The sequence below is a fragment of the Pteropus vampyrus genome, unplaced genomic scaffold (assembly GCF_000151845.1).
Source record: "Pteropus vampyrus isolate Shadow unplaced genomic scaffold, Pvam_2.0 Scaffold249, whole genome shotgun sequence".
NCBI classification, from domain to species: Eukaryota; Metazoa; Chordata; class Mammalia; order Chiroptera; family Pteropodidae; genus Pteropus; species Pteropus vampyrus.
The window spans coordinates 2,087,599-2,102,627 of NW_011889030.1; the positions used below are offsets into that span (position 1 = coordinate 2,087,599).

At 32.3% G+C, this 15,029-nt stretch overlaps 1 protein-coding gene across 12 annotated transcripts in view; it reads right to left on the minus strand.

The window, feature by feature from the left end:
* The window catches only part of HERC4 (HECT and RLD domain containing E3 ubiquitin protein ligase 4), a 122,188-nt gene that overhangs the window by 16,703 nt on the left and 90,456 nt on the right, over positions 1 to 15,029 (minus strand). For 9 of the 12 annotated variants that reach the window (XM_023520117.1, XM_023520121.1, XM_023520114.1 and 6 more), the window contains 4 exons: positions 14,437 to 14,460; positions 10,294 to 10,392; positions 8,630 to 8,797; positions 8,280 to 8,423 (listed from right to left, as the gene is read on the minus strand). In XM_023520117.1, the coding sequence (XP_023375885.1) occupies positions 8,280 to 8,423; positions 8,630 to 8,797; positions 10,294 to 10,392; positions 14,437 to 14,460 (435 nt within the window). The remainder of the gene's footprint in view (positions 1 to 8,279; positions 8,424 to 8,629; positions 8,798 to 10,293; positions 10,393 to 14,436; positions 14,461 to 15,029) is intronic. The other 3 variants (XM_023520122.1, XM_023520118.1, XM_011374481.2) reach the window with 1 other exon arrangement.

Here is a 15,029-nt window from a genome sequence, read left to right on the forward strand (position 1 = left end):
TAAAAGTTTGGAAAAACATATTCCACGTAAATACTAACCCAAAGAGAGCTAGGTGGCTATACTAATATCAGACAAAAGACTTTTAAGTCAAATATCACGAGACAAAGAAAGACACATATTGATAAAAGTGTCAATTCATCAAGAAGACATAACATTTATAAACATATATCTATCTAAATGATATAGCTTTAAAATATATGAAGCAAAAACTGACAATTGAAGGGAGAAATACAGTTCTAAAATAACAGCTGGAGGCTTTAAATACCTCACTTTCAATAATGGATAGAACAATCAGACAGAAGATCAGTAAGGAAATAAAAGACTTGAACAATGTGATAAACCAGCTAGACCTAACGGATAGATATAGAACACTCCATCTAGCACGAGGAGAATACACATTCTTCTCAAGTGCTCACAAAATATTTCCCAGGATAGATGACCATAGGTTAGTTCACAATAAGTCTCACTAAATTTATAAAGACTCAAATCATTAAAAAAAAAAAAAAAACACACCTTTCTTAGACTATAATGGAATGAAACTACAAATCAGTAACGGAAGAAATATGAAAAATTCACAAAGATGTGTAAATTAAATAACATAAACAACAAATGAGTCAAAAAAGGTATTGCAAGGGAAATAAAAAAATACTTAGAGAATAATAAAAATGAAAACACAAATTACAAAAGCTTATGGGATGCAAGGAAAGTAGTGTTCAAAGGGAAATTTACCCAAGAAACCACAAAAAGAGTGAACTAAACCCAAAGGCAACGGAGGGAGAAAATACAGTCAGCTCACCATATCTGTGCATTTCTCATCCATGCATTCAACCAACCGTAGATCAAAACAATATTTTTGATCTGCAGTTGAGAATCTGTGGATGCAGAGGGCTGACTGTATGTATTGGTCCACGCCCTTTCACATAAGGGACTCTAGCATTTGCAAATTTTGGTATCCACAGGGGATCCTAGAACTAGTCTTTCTCAGATACTGAGGGACAATGATAATAAAGATAAAAGTGGAGATAAATGAAATAGAGAAAAGAAATACAATACAAAGAAGCGACAAAACCAAAAGCAGATTCTTTTAAAAGATCAACAAAATTGACAATCCTTTACTTAAGCCAAGAAAAAAAAGACTCCTTTTACTAAAATCAGGATTGGAAGCTGAGACATTACAACTGACCTCACATAAATAAAAAGGAAAATAATACTATGAACAATTGTATTATTCATAGTATAATACTATGAATGCCAACAAAACATATAATCTAGATGAAATAGACAAATTCCTAGAAACACACGAACTATCAAATTGATACTAGAACTAGAAAAATCTTTAAAAAAAAAAATCTATTAAAGATACTGAATCACTAATCAAAAACCTTCCAACAAAGAAAAGCCTAGGGACAGATTCTACCAAACATTTAAAGAAGAATTAAGACCACTCCTTCTCGTCCAAGAAATGGAAGTGGGGGAGTGGGGAAGAGTCTAACTCTATGACACCAGCAGTATCATGATACCAAAGTTAAAAATACCATACATGTGAAAAGGAATAATATAGTAACCAGTATCCCTTACAAATGAGAAAGAAATAATCAACAGAATAATAGCAAATTGAATCTAGCAGCACACTAAAAGGATTACACACCATGACCAAGTGGGCTTTATCTCAGGAATGCAAGGTGGTTTAACATTAGAAAATCAAACAACGTAATACATCACATTAATGGAATAAAGGAAAGAAACTACATGATCATTTCAATTGATGCAGAAAAAGCATAAAATCCAACACTTTTCCATGATAGATATACTCAACAAACTAGGCATAGAAGAGAACTTCCTTAACATGACAAAAGGGATTTATGAAAACCCATAGCTAACATCCCATTCAGGTCAGGAACAAGAGGAACACATGTTCATTCTCACCCTTTCTAGCCAGGGCAATTAATTAGGCAAGAAAAAGAAATCCAGAAAGGTATCCAAATTAGAAATCTAACGGATTTGTAGATGACATGATCTTGCATACAGAAAATTCTAAAGAATTTACAAAAACTATTAGAGCTAATAAAAGAATTCGGTACAATTGCATGATACAAGATCAACAAACAAAAATAATTTGTATTTCTATACATTAAAAATGAACAAACCAAAAAAGTAATAAAACAATTCCATTTACGATAGAATCAAAAAGGACAAAATACTCAGAAAAAAATTTAACTGAGGAGGTGTAAAATTTGCACAGTGAAAACTACAAACTATTGCTGAAAAAAATTAAAGACCTGAATAAATGGAAAGACATCTTATGTTGATGGACTGGAAGACAATATTGTTAAGATGGCAATATCTCCCGAAAACTGATCTACAGGTTCAACATATTCTCTATCAAAACCTCAGTGGTGTTTTTTACAGAAATACAAAAGCTAACCAAAAATTCATATAGAATTTCAGAGATCCTTAATAGTCAAAACAATCTTAAATGAGAAGAATAAAGTGGGAAAATGCACACATTCCAATTTTGAAATCTATTACAATACACAGTAAATAAGACAGTGTGGTACCAGCAAAAGCCTAGACATATACATCATCAAAATAAAACTGAAAGTCAAGAAATAAATCCATAATAGTCAATTAATTTTCGACAAGAATGCCGAGACTATTCAATGGAGGAAAGAACACTCTCTTCAGCAAACAACAGCAGGACAACCAGGTAATCACATGCAAAAAATGAAGGTAAACTCTTATCTCACATCACAGACAAAAATAAACTCAAAATAGATCAAAGGCCTAACTATAATACCTAACACTATAAAACTCTTAGAAGAAAACACAGGGATAAATCTTCATGACCTTAAATTTCTCGACAATTTCTTAGTTATGATAAAAAAGCACAACAAAAAACAGACAACTAAGACTTCACCTAAATTTAAAATTTTTGTGTATCAAAGGATATTATCAAGAAAGTGAAAAGACAACCTGAAGAGACTATTTGTAAATCATGTATTCAATAAGTTTAAAAGTATCCAGAATATATAAAGAACTCTTAAAACTCAACAAAAAAAGGACAATGCTAAAGATATACAAATGACCAGATAAGCACACATTAGCCTTCAGTGAAATGCAAATCAAAACCACAATGAGATATCACTTCACACCTACTATAATAAAAAACACATAAATAAAATATGTAATAATAGTAATAATAATAATAATAATAATAAAAGGGAAATAGCAAATGTTTGCCAGGAATGTGGACAAATTGAAATCCTCATATATTGCCAAATGGAATATAAAATGGTGCAGCCGTTGTGGAAAAGTTTGGTGGTTCCTCAAAATGTCAAAGAGAATTATCACATGACCCAGGAATTCCACTTCTTGGTAAATAACCAAAATAATTGCAAACAGTGTTATCAACAAAAACTTGTACAAGACTGTTCACTGCAGTAGTATTCGTAATATTGCACCAAAAGATATTAACAACCCAAATGTCCATCAATTAATGAATGGATAAACAAAATGTGGTATATCCATACAATGGAATATTATTCAGCTATAAAAAGGAATGAAGAACAGACACAGGGTACAACATGGACGAACTTTGGAAACATTATGCTAAGTGAAAGAAGCCAGACACAAAAGTCCACATTATTGTTTGACTCTAGTTACAACAAATATCAAGAATAGGCAAATCCACAGATAGTAGATTAGTGGTTGTCAGGGGCTAGAAGGAAAATGAAATGGGAAATAACTGTTTAATGTGTACAGGTTTCCTTTTGAGGTGGTGAAATGTTCTGGAAGTAGATAGTGGTGATGGTTGTTGCACAACACAACACTGTGAATGTACTAAATGCCACTGAATTACAGATTTTAAAATTCCTAAAATGGTGAATTGTTATATGAATTTTACCCCATTAAAAAAAAATTAAAAAACAAAAACAAAAGAACATGCAGCCTTCTGCCTTCCTCCCTCCCTCTTGTCAGGGCTTAGCTGTTAGTACACCTACTCTGAAGACACCCATGTCTGGGGCTGAGCTTTTAGCCAGTATAGCCAGAAGACTGGCTATATATACTGGGTATATTGAGTAAATACCTTGAAGATGATGACTGTGAAGTTTCTCTCTGGTGATTTAAGTCACATAAAATGGAAAGGGAGAAAGCTAGAGTAAACTCTGTGGTGTTTGCATAAAATTAGAGGTATCAGTACAACCTCATGGTTTCAGTACAGACAGATATAGCTATACACGTTGAAAACCATGAAACATGTGCATGTGTATGTATATACATAAAGTTCCCAGTTCTGTCTGTTGTGAGAATCTGAAAGCAATGGCTCCCTGCTAGTAGTGAGTACACTTAGCATCCAGAGCTTGATTTCTAAATACCATTTTTCTCTTAAAGTCAGAGCTCTTAGGAGAAATGGCTGATGTCAAGGCTGGCGTAGAGAAAAAACAAGATAAGCTTAGAGCATTTGTTGTTCTAAATATAAAGAATAACTAAAAAATAATGGGGACAATTCAAATGCACACAAAAGAGCTCAGGGGGCTCCCACTTACCAAATCAAGAGGTAACTGAAAAGATCTCATCTCACAGAGACCCATGATAAAGCTTATTAAGGCTGACCCTCCACCAGACTCAAAACAAGACCTCTCTGTGGAACTGAATAAAGGCCTACAGAACAATTTGTGTTCCTAGCAAGACAGGCCCCCACCCCACATATCCTCTCAAATTCTATCTGCCATATCAGTACAAACTGCCCTAAGATACCAGTGCCAGGAAGGAGACTATAATTCAAGAAAAGTGTCTGCCTACCTCAGAGGCCATCAGGACTATCCATTCCACCATGTCTTACATGCCTGTTTATCAACACAGGAAGCTAAAACTCACAAGTCATCCCTAATCTCACCTCCATGTGGCATTTTACAGGCCCCAAAATCTGATACAATCTTACAAATGTTCTTGCTCCATCAAATCCTTTCACTGTTTGCTCTGGCACTAACCATCAAGCATTTTGAAAACTGCCCATATCCCAAACTTCTTCCAATTTTCCTTCCCCTTTCTCAAGATGAACAAGACTGAATCTTGAGGACACTCTTTTCCCTGCAGCTCTCATAAATAGTGTCTGTTTTCTCTTACAACCTATCATATGACTGGGCCTAAAGATAGGCCTTCTGCTCTTCACTCCTAGATCTCCTTCCATTTACCTTCCTAAAACACCAACTCCTCTGAAACACATGCCAACTGATCACATCCCCTGCTACCATTCCTTGTGTGGTCATCTAAAAACCTTCCACAATTCCTTCACTCACAGATTTTGGCACTATTTTATGCTTTCTTTCTATACTACTACTCCTGTCATTATTTTTGAAGATTTTAATATCCAGGCAAAAAAGGTATCCAACACACTAGTCTCTCAGTTTCTTGACGTGCTTATTTTCAACATTTTGTCCTCCATCACAACTCAAACACCCATTCCTATGGTTACATTTACAACCAACCACAACCCTCCAAATCTCACCCATTCCTATGGTTTCATTTACAACCAACCACAACCCTCCAAATCTCGAGCATATCTGACCATCATTTCTTATTCTATAACCTACTCCTCCCAATACTTCAACTCTCACTACAACTCAACTCTACCTACAGCTACAATCCACTGACCACCACTTTTTAAAAAATTCTCTATTTATCCCCCAACAAAGTCTTCATACTTTCCTCCTTACAAAGCTTAAATTCCATGATCCATCAAAATAATCATATCCTTGACCTTTATTCCCTTCTGTATATACTCACTTGCTAAAATTCCAAACTGGTTAAAATCAACTGTCTGCCTCATCCTTACCTCTACCCAAGCAGCAAAATGTGACTCAAGGAAAAAAAACCACAACCAAGTTGACTGTCTCATTTTAAATCAATTTGAAATATAAGTTTCAAATGGGCCTCCAATGTTGCCAGTCTAATCCTATATTTACATGGTCAACTTATTTTTTCCACTCCCCAAAATGGTTATTTCACCACCTTTCCTTTCTCTTTGAACCTCCAACACCCTTCTCTCTATCATAACCCTTTAATTACCTTGCATCTTATTTCACTGTAGAGTAAAAATAATTCTAAAAGAACTTTCACAATCTTCCACCTCAAATCTATCAAGAGATTTGTACTTACATATTATACTTGCTTTCCTTCCTGATGTTATGGATCTATGTGTCTAACTAGTCAATCCTCCACTAGTGCACTAAATTCCATCCTTTTTTCACAACTTTAGAATCCTGCTCCTGCAAATGGTATCTTCCTGCGTACTGATTTTCTACTTTCTGAGTAATTAATCACAACAACATGTGAACATGCTTCAATTTCCCATGTAAAATAAAATATCCTTTATTGATGGAAAAAATATGTATTATTTCTTTTTAAAAATACTTATTTTAAAATACTTTAAGGCTCACAAGAAAGTACACAAATAATACAGAGTTCAAACGTACCCTTCACACAATTTTCCCCTGCTATGTGTATACTTATATTTACTTTAAAAGAGGATAAACCACAACATTCCTTTAAAAAAGACCATCTACATGAGGAGGGAGTAAACTGGGTAGAGGATGTAGAAAAAGAAGCTAGACTTCTTTTAGATATCTTATTTTGTAGATTTGACTTTTTTTTTTTTTTCAGTGTTTAACTTAAGGGACACTTTAGTCTTCTTTTTAAAGCAATCTAGTTTAAAAATGAGCTGAGGTTAGGAGAAAAGAACATGACACCTTCTAACAGACAGACGGGCAGAAGGGCAGTGGGGTGCAGGGCAAGGACTCCTGTCAGATCTTCTCCATCTTAGAAATATATTTTATAATTATATACTTTATATAATTATAAAACTAAGCTGTATTTAAATATGCAATCCCTAAAAGTCAAAAGTTAATCTAAATGTGTGTCTACTTGGTGGTATAACAATACAAGGCATAATTTCAAGTGATATCAAAACACTTGTTATTTGACTGTGTGTCTCTCTTGGGTTATACCTAAAGAACAAAAACAAAACGATTTTTTGAAAAACCATTTTCAGTTATCATAATGTTGGTGGAAATGTTGGTATTATTAGGCAGTAAATGTATAAGTCTGGAACATTTTATCAGAGCAAGTACACTAGGTAGCAAGGAAGCTACCGAAGAAGAGTAGAGGTTGTGAGAAAAGGATTCAGATGCCAACTTGAAGAGCTCTCCGTGACAAAGATGAGATAATATGAACATCAATAAAGATAATAACTACAATGGACTGAAACACATCAAATATGTTTAAATCCATGAATAAAACCAAAAAACTAATTGTATACTAATAAACATATTCATTTTTTTTAAGAAAGTATCTAGAGAGAGAATCTTTTCGCATATGAACTATACTATTAGGGAACCAAAACAGTAGATACAGAGAAATCTGTAAAAGTATCTAAGCTACTTCATTTTTAATAAAATTAAAAATAAAATAAAGAATTAGAGTAGCACCATTTTGTAACTCCTAATAAATTAATGAGTCTAGGCACCAATCACCAATGACCACTAACACCATAAAGGCCAGTCTCCTGGAAGAATGAATAAATAATACATCAAGGTTTTTAGAACCAATAGTAAATATTTATTCAAATTTCTTTCAACTCAAGAGTTCTACAAACTAAACCATTCATTCATTTCACTTATCTCTAAATTGAGGGTCAGCAAACATTTGCTGTAAAGGAAGAGATGGCAAATATTTTAAGTTTTGTTGGCTACAGGGTCTCCGTCACAACTACTCAACTCTGCCTCTACCAGCTGAGGCTACAAAGCAGTCATGGAAATCGAATAAATGAGTGAGCATGACTTTATTTATAAAAACATGTGCTGGGAAAAATTTAGTTCATAGACTGTAGTTTGCTGAGCAGTTACCTCTGCCCTAAATGGTAAGGTACAAAAATCAATAATTTCTAATAATAAATAAATTTTTCCCAGATGGAAAGTTAATCTGATAATTATTATTCAATCTTCAAATCTAAATCAGCAGAAGGAATTTGGTCAACATCATTTTCAGGCTGACCATTCCTTAATTTATTTTGCTAATTTGAAATGTGTGATAAGCATTAATATGTTTTGATAACTTTGAGTCTAAAGTTTATGATTTTTCAAATTGTATTAAATCTGATTTCTAAGTCAAATGTTTTAGGAATCCAGTAATAACTCTGATTTACTGAGTTAATTTGATACATATAGGTATACATACATAGGTCTATACATAGAAGTAATTTAGAAGGTTGAGCTTTTTACCTTATCGGAAAACCAAATGAGCCTGGAATCTTCATAATACCTAAACATGCCATATTTAGGATCCAATAATTCCCTCATGATGAGCAAGAAAAATTCTTTGCGTACTCCTCCTGCATCAACAGCATCTTCTCCAACAAATATAACCTGAAACAGCAAAATGCATATATTGAATGTAAAGAAATAACAGTATATCCTGGAGAACCTATGTTATTCATTACAAATAAAGGCTTAGCAATAGTTTTAAATTTTTTTAAATATAATTGTTAATTTTCAAAGATACACTAAAAAATGGAAAAGACAAATTTTTTTAAATAAAAGTCCAAATTATATAATAGAAAATGTCAAAGTACCTTGAGCGGCTTTTTGTAGTCTATATTCTTTGTTTTCCTAAGGACTTCCATTGCATCTCCTACAATATTTTCTCTACGTACCACTAGAATTAAGCAGGGATTCACAGACTCAATCACTGGGAGAAAAAGAGAGGAGACATTCTGTCTGTGGGCCTGGTCAATAGCCATCTAGAAAACAAAAGATTAAAATTTTAATAGCTATGCTACAAAGAAGCTACTGTGACTAAGCCAGTCTCTACCTGTTAATTAGATATCCTATAATGTCTATAATAATTTCTACACTACTGAATTGATATAGAACCTCACACAGTACCTAGTAAAAGAACTTAATAAACTATATTTTGAGCATAAAGAGTATCCTTTTGAATTTTTTATATTAATGTAGCACTAAGGATACCATTAACTAAGCATGGAACTATAATACTGATAAATTTGAACACTGTTGTTTCTCAAAAAATAACTGGGATGGAGAATGAAGGAAAAAAGAAAAGAGTAGTAAAATAAACTTCTAAAGAAAATATGGAACAGCCTAGCTAAGGAGGTTTTATAGAAATTCATCTGGTAGAGTGGTTACCATAAGTTCTCACTAAAGTAAGCATTTAGCTTTTACTATTTAAAGCCTTTGTTCTTTTCCGATGGTTTTCCCTGTATTCTTGTTCTAAATGCAATAATCTATATTAAATGTACCAAATGAATGATTACCTTAAGGTTTTAACAAAGGCTACCAAAAAACTGGTTTATTAGCTGTTAGTATAGAACTGTACAAAAATATTTATTTCTTCTGTTGATGAAAATAGAAATAAGCACATCTCTAAAACTCCATTACCTATTATGTAAATCTACAGAGGGGTTTAAAATACCAAATGCATTTATTTTAAAGGAATGAAAATAGCTATCAATACTGGGGGCAGGTAATTTTTAAAAGCATTTTTAGAATATGAAGTGCCAAAGGCCTCTTTTCATTCTCTTCTTAGTCCTCAGCCTCTACAGTAATTCTATACCAAAGACAGAAATTCAAAAACTTTTTTATTTACAGGTTCAAATGATAACACGAAACTACTGTAGCCCTTCAAAGTCATAACGTAAACTAGTTTAAAAAAATCATTGTAAATCAAATAATGTTTAACATAAAACAAAGGGAGTATAGGGAGAAAAAGGAGGGAGGAGGAGGAAAATACTTTTTACTAAAACTTTCTTCAAGGAAATTTCATAATCCTCCTAACAAGTGATCAAATGCCTCCTACTTTAACATAATTTCACCTTCAGTCACTTCCATCTTTTACCAAGTATAATGAAACAAGATTTGAAAAACAACCAACATTTTCAAGTAGACTTCTAAAATTATTTATAAAGATTGTATATTTCTGTAATGAAAGAGGCTTATACGATTTTTTAGATATAAAACAATTAAAGGTTATGTTATTCTATTTTCATTTAAATATATAAATGTAAGTAGCACTCATAACAATATATATGTAACATGTCACATACAACAGTCCTCTTTCTAGGTACCAAAGGTAGTTTGCACAAGAGACCACACAGGTACAAAATGTCCCCAAAGATTACAGATTATAAGCTAGTTTTGAATATTTACTTTTTAAAAAAAGCACAGAAATAATCCAAAAACCACTCTCAAATCAGACTGGTATTATATAACATTTTACCTGCATCTGTAAGACTGCATCCGTTTGTAAGAGAGTAGTTTTTGCTTGGGCGTCAAATACAAATGGATATGTGCAGATTGTAACAGGGATATCTGCCAACTGGAAATAAAAAATTAACTTATTAGTACAAACTGGTTTGTGATTATATTTCTTGTAGGTATTGTCACTTCTTGTAAAGCTGGTAACATTCTTGTTCACTGTGTGTCGTTCAGGAATTATAAATATAACATGTTGCTTATTTCCAAATACACCTGTCCTTTAATTTACATGGATTATCCATTCCAAGCGTTTTTTTTTTTTAACGTGGAAGAAAACCGTATGAAGAGTCTCCAGTAAGAAAAAAAATACTAAAGAAACAGGCCAATATAAGTCATAAAAATATTTATTTCACATATTTTCATAAAAAAATACTAATGAAAATTCAGAAAAACCAAAATAAATTTTATTTGCTGTCGGAGTCTACACTGTAATCTAAAGCAATCAACCTTCTCTTTTTAATTGGCCCAAAGTCATTATGTCCATTGCTTGAAATATTTGGAAGTACTATTTCAGTTTCATTATTTATGTTTTTGGATGACCTTTTCAACCCCATCTTTTGCTAAGTTTTCATAAATTCTTCACTAATCACTGCAATATTTTTAAAAATCTTTTCCAAATTTTAAGGCTTGCTGGATGTTTGGATCACTATCTAGTATTGCAGTTTTCAGTTTTGTGGCCAACTGAAGAGCTTTCTAAATATTTTCTGCAGTAAATGAAACTGGTTCAAGGTCACTGCCATATTCATCGACAGGATGGGCTTCAAATATTAAGTGAATTCATTACCAGTTAATTCATGATTAACCAGTAATTCGTTAATATCTATCTTTAAATTGTCAGAGCCAGGCAGTGAACACACACTACATATATAATTGTACACCTGAAACTTACTGGATTTTGCTAACCAATGTCACCATAATAAAAATAACGATAAAAATAAAAATAAAACATTGTCAGAGCTTTCTTCTTGAAATTTACTTAAAAAAATAATAATGCCAGTTAATCCCTCTTCAGTTGTTGGAACCATATTCCCTGGTACAACCACTTCTGGACATATTGTTTTCCAACAAGCATTTAAAGTTGATGGATTTCTATCACTCAAAGCTAAAGAAATATTCGGATACAACTTAAAATTGTGTATTTCTTCCTGGCTTCTGTAACTGTAAGTAATTCACTATTTTCAAACTTATTAAAAATATCATTAAAACTCCATTTAATATAATTAATCCTAAAGGTGGAAATAATGCCTTGATCTAAAGGTTGGATCAAGTAAGATGTATTTGATGGTAAATATACAACTTTTATATTTGGATGTTCTAAATTGTATGGATGACGAGGTGCATTATCTAAAAGTAAAAGTATTTTAAAAGGAAGACATTTTTCCTTCATATAATTTTCAGCTACTACAGCAAAATTTTTGTAAAACCAATCCTGAAAAACATTAGTGGTCACCCATGCTTTTTAATTTGCCATCTGATGAACAGGAAGATCATTAATAATTGTGTGTTAGTAAGTATTAGTTCTTTGTATGTTGCTGAGTTAAGCTACTGGTTTTTAGAAAGAGTAATCTCCAATAATGGAAATGAAAAAGAAAGAACCATGTAAAATGAGACCATGTAAATGGAAACCGTGTATAAAAAGTCTGCATAAATGGCGTAGGGTGAGGGTGGGGGTGTGTATTCACCATATATATAAAAACACTCTTGTAAAAAAAAAAAGTGTAACAGCTTAACCTACAAAATAAGACTAGAATTGTTTTTGCTTTTTAAAATATTAATATTTGTGTGTGGGCTGGTGTGTGTATGTGTAAAACATGAATAACAAATACCAAAACATTCAGTAGCTATTTCTGGGCTGTGGGTTTACTGTATGTGTTTGCATGTGTGTACATATGTATGCTTTGTTTTATCTTCCAAAAGATCTATAATGGACATAAATTACATCTGTTATAATAAAAAACGAGTTACAAAGGGGAAAAAAAGATTGTTCATTTTTGGTTGCATGGGTTTTATTGCAAAATATTTTTATTTGGTTTAAGCAAATATATGCCTAAGTTCTTACTGGATAATACTCATAATGCTTTGTTGACATTCTTTTGCTGGTAAGACATTCTTTTGCCTTCAATATGTACAAAATACAACATCTGAGAAGCACAATAAAGCAAAATGCAATAAAGCGAGGTATGCCTATATAGAATTTTTACTGATAATTAGATGATGCACTGGAATTACCCACTTCCCAATTTTAGGAGGGAATTATATAGTACTTGAGAGCCCACAAAATTGTAAATTACAAGTATCTTTTGCTTATTAACTCCCAAGTTTCAGTGAAGTAGACTGAAAATTTATTCTAAAATTGAGGACCCCCAGTTAAATACAGTATACAGTTCTCATATGTTAGGGCTACTCTAGCAAGTAAGGCCAATGATAAGCAATCTGCTTATTCATTCATTTAACAGATATTTACTGCATGCTATTAAGGTGCCAACATATGAGTCCAATAATCTAATCATTCAACATACAAACTAAGTACCACTAGTATAATAATGCTGTCAACCTTTTAAAGTTGGGAGAACTCATCTATTATTACGTCTATTGTATCACACATTAGTCACCTTATAGATAATTATTTATTCTAGCGACTAACACAGTGATTGTTAATTGTTTCAATGGTGCAGAGAAAAACAAAGAGCTATGAATTGCCAGTCACAGATTCTTGCAGTTGGAGGAGGATATATATCTACCACCTACCAAACAAGGCATATTTTTGTTCCAGCCCTGACACAGAGTCTCTGCTACAAGGCTTTCAGTGAAAACTTAATACCCCATGAAATGACCCATTTTTTAAGTGCTTAGAGTTCTTTATATTAAGTCTGAATCTGCATTTCTATATGTCACTATGCACCATGTCATTTTGTACTTCAGTCTTCATTTTGCCCCTTCGGGGAAGTATATATGGTTTAAATATTTCAGGTCTTCATGCTCCCTCCTTAAGCTGTCTTTTTTCTATAATAAACACTCCCAGTTTTCCTGGCCATTTTGAAAAAAATATACGGTTTCCAGCTCTTCTTCATCCTAACTGCCTTCCTTTAAATGTATTTCAATTTGTCTAACTCTATCTTAATATGGCCACCAAAAACAAAATAATCTAATAGTGCCCAATCAGTATAGAATACAATGAGACTATTAACTCTTACATAGTATATGTACATATAAGACAACATGCTGAGTTATATTAATCTTACAGTAAATTATCATTCTTCACTGTTTTTCATATGACAATTTTTACCTCCATCTTGTTTTGTGTCACTAACTAGCTATTAAATGGCAGAAAGTCATTTTACTACTTTGAAACTCCAAAAGACTGAGATGATTTCTAAAGCCCCTTTGTCTCCAAAGCTCTATTTCATAATTTTATGTGCTACTTCATTTGAGGATGAAGAGGCAAACAATGTTAGGCCTATAATTTAAAGCTAACTCTAAGTGCTTCATTGGTTCAAGAGCTGGAAAAAAAGCAAAGCAAAGCAAAACAACAAGACTTAGTCCATCACAGAAGTATAAAAGTATTATAAAATTTCTAAGCGTTAAAAGGTGATTTAGCATTTTTGATTATGTAAACTAAAGTGCTAGAACTTTATATATTAAGATAGTACATTAGACAAAGTAAGGAAGATGATCATACTGAAAGTGTCTAATTTTATGACCGTTTCAAGTATCAATTATTAGTTTAAAAACTGAAGATAATTTACTTCTCTAATATATTATCTGGCTTATTGCATAGGCATTTGTCAAATTTTAAAAGTCTCCTTTTTTATATTCTGAGGACACATTAAATTTTATGCTGAAAAGACTAGGAACACATATTGTTGAAAGGTATCAAAGGGAGAATGTTAAAATAGAAGTTTGAATTTTCTTGATAAAATTAATCTGAAATGATACACAGGACAATTTCTATACATTCATTTTATAATTATAATTATACATGTATATGTATGTATGTATGTATGTTTTAAGGTCACATGAAATGAGGAAATTTTGGCTTTCCTATCACTTAAGACAAAACAGTATATTTTACTCTGAACATGAGACTTTATTACACCAAACTTACCTCAGTTAATCCATGGTTGACATCCTAAGACAGCAGTGCAGAATGTAATAATGAGGAAAGAGCAATGTTAGTGTCCAAATTTAACTATTTCTATTCAAAGTAGCATTTCATATATTTTTGCTACAGCAGAATACTGAATTAATGAAGGAGACCAAAACATATCTTCAAAATGTGCACTTTTCCACATGCACCTTATTTATCAATAAATGTCAGACCTCTGTTTCAGGTACCTGTGATCATAAAATATTTGAGGTTTGAACATAATGAAACTTGGTTTCAGTAACTAAGCACTCCACTTGCAGAATTTAGGTAGAATAGGAAAATTAATTCTAGCCTAACTTGGTCTTGAAGAAATATTTTTATGGCTCAGTTTCTCCACCTGGAAAAATGAGAAAATATTCCTCAAACTTTGACATCTTAACAAAAATGTTTGAAAAGTGTTTAGTAGATTAAAATGCTATATGGAAACAAAGTAAGAAAAATAAGCCATTTGTTTTTTATTTTTCAAATAACCAGTAAAATATAAAGTATCTTATACTAAGAGTTCTCAAACATCAAATTAGCTTAAAATACAAAGTAGAGGACAGGACACA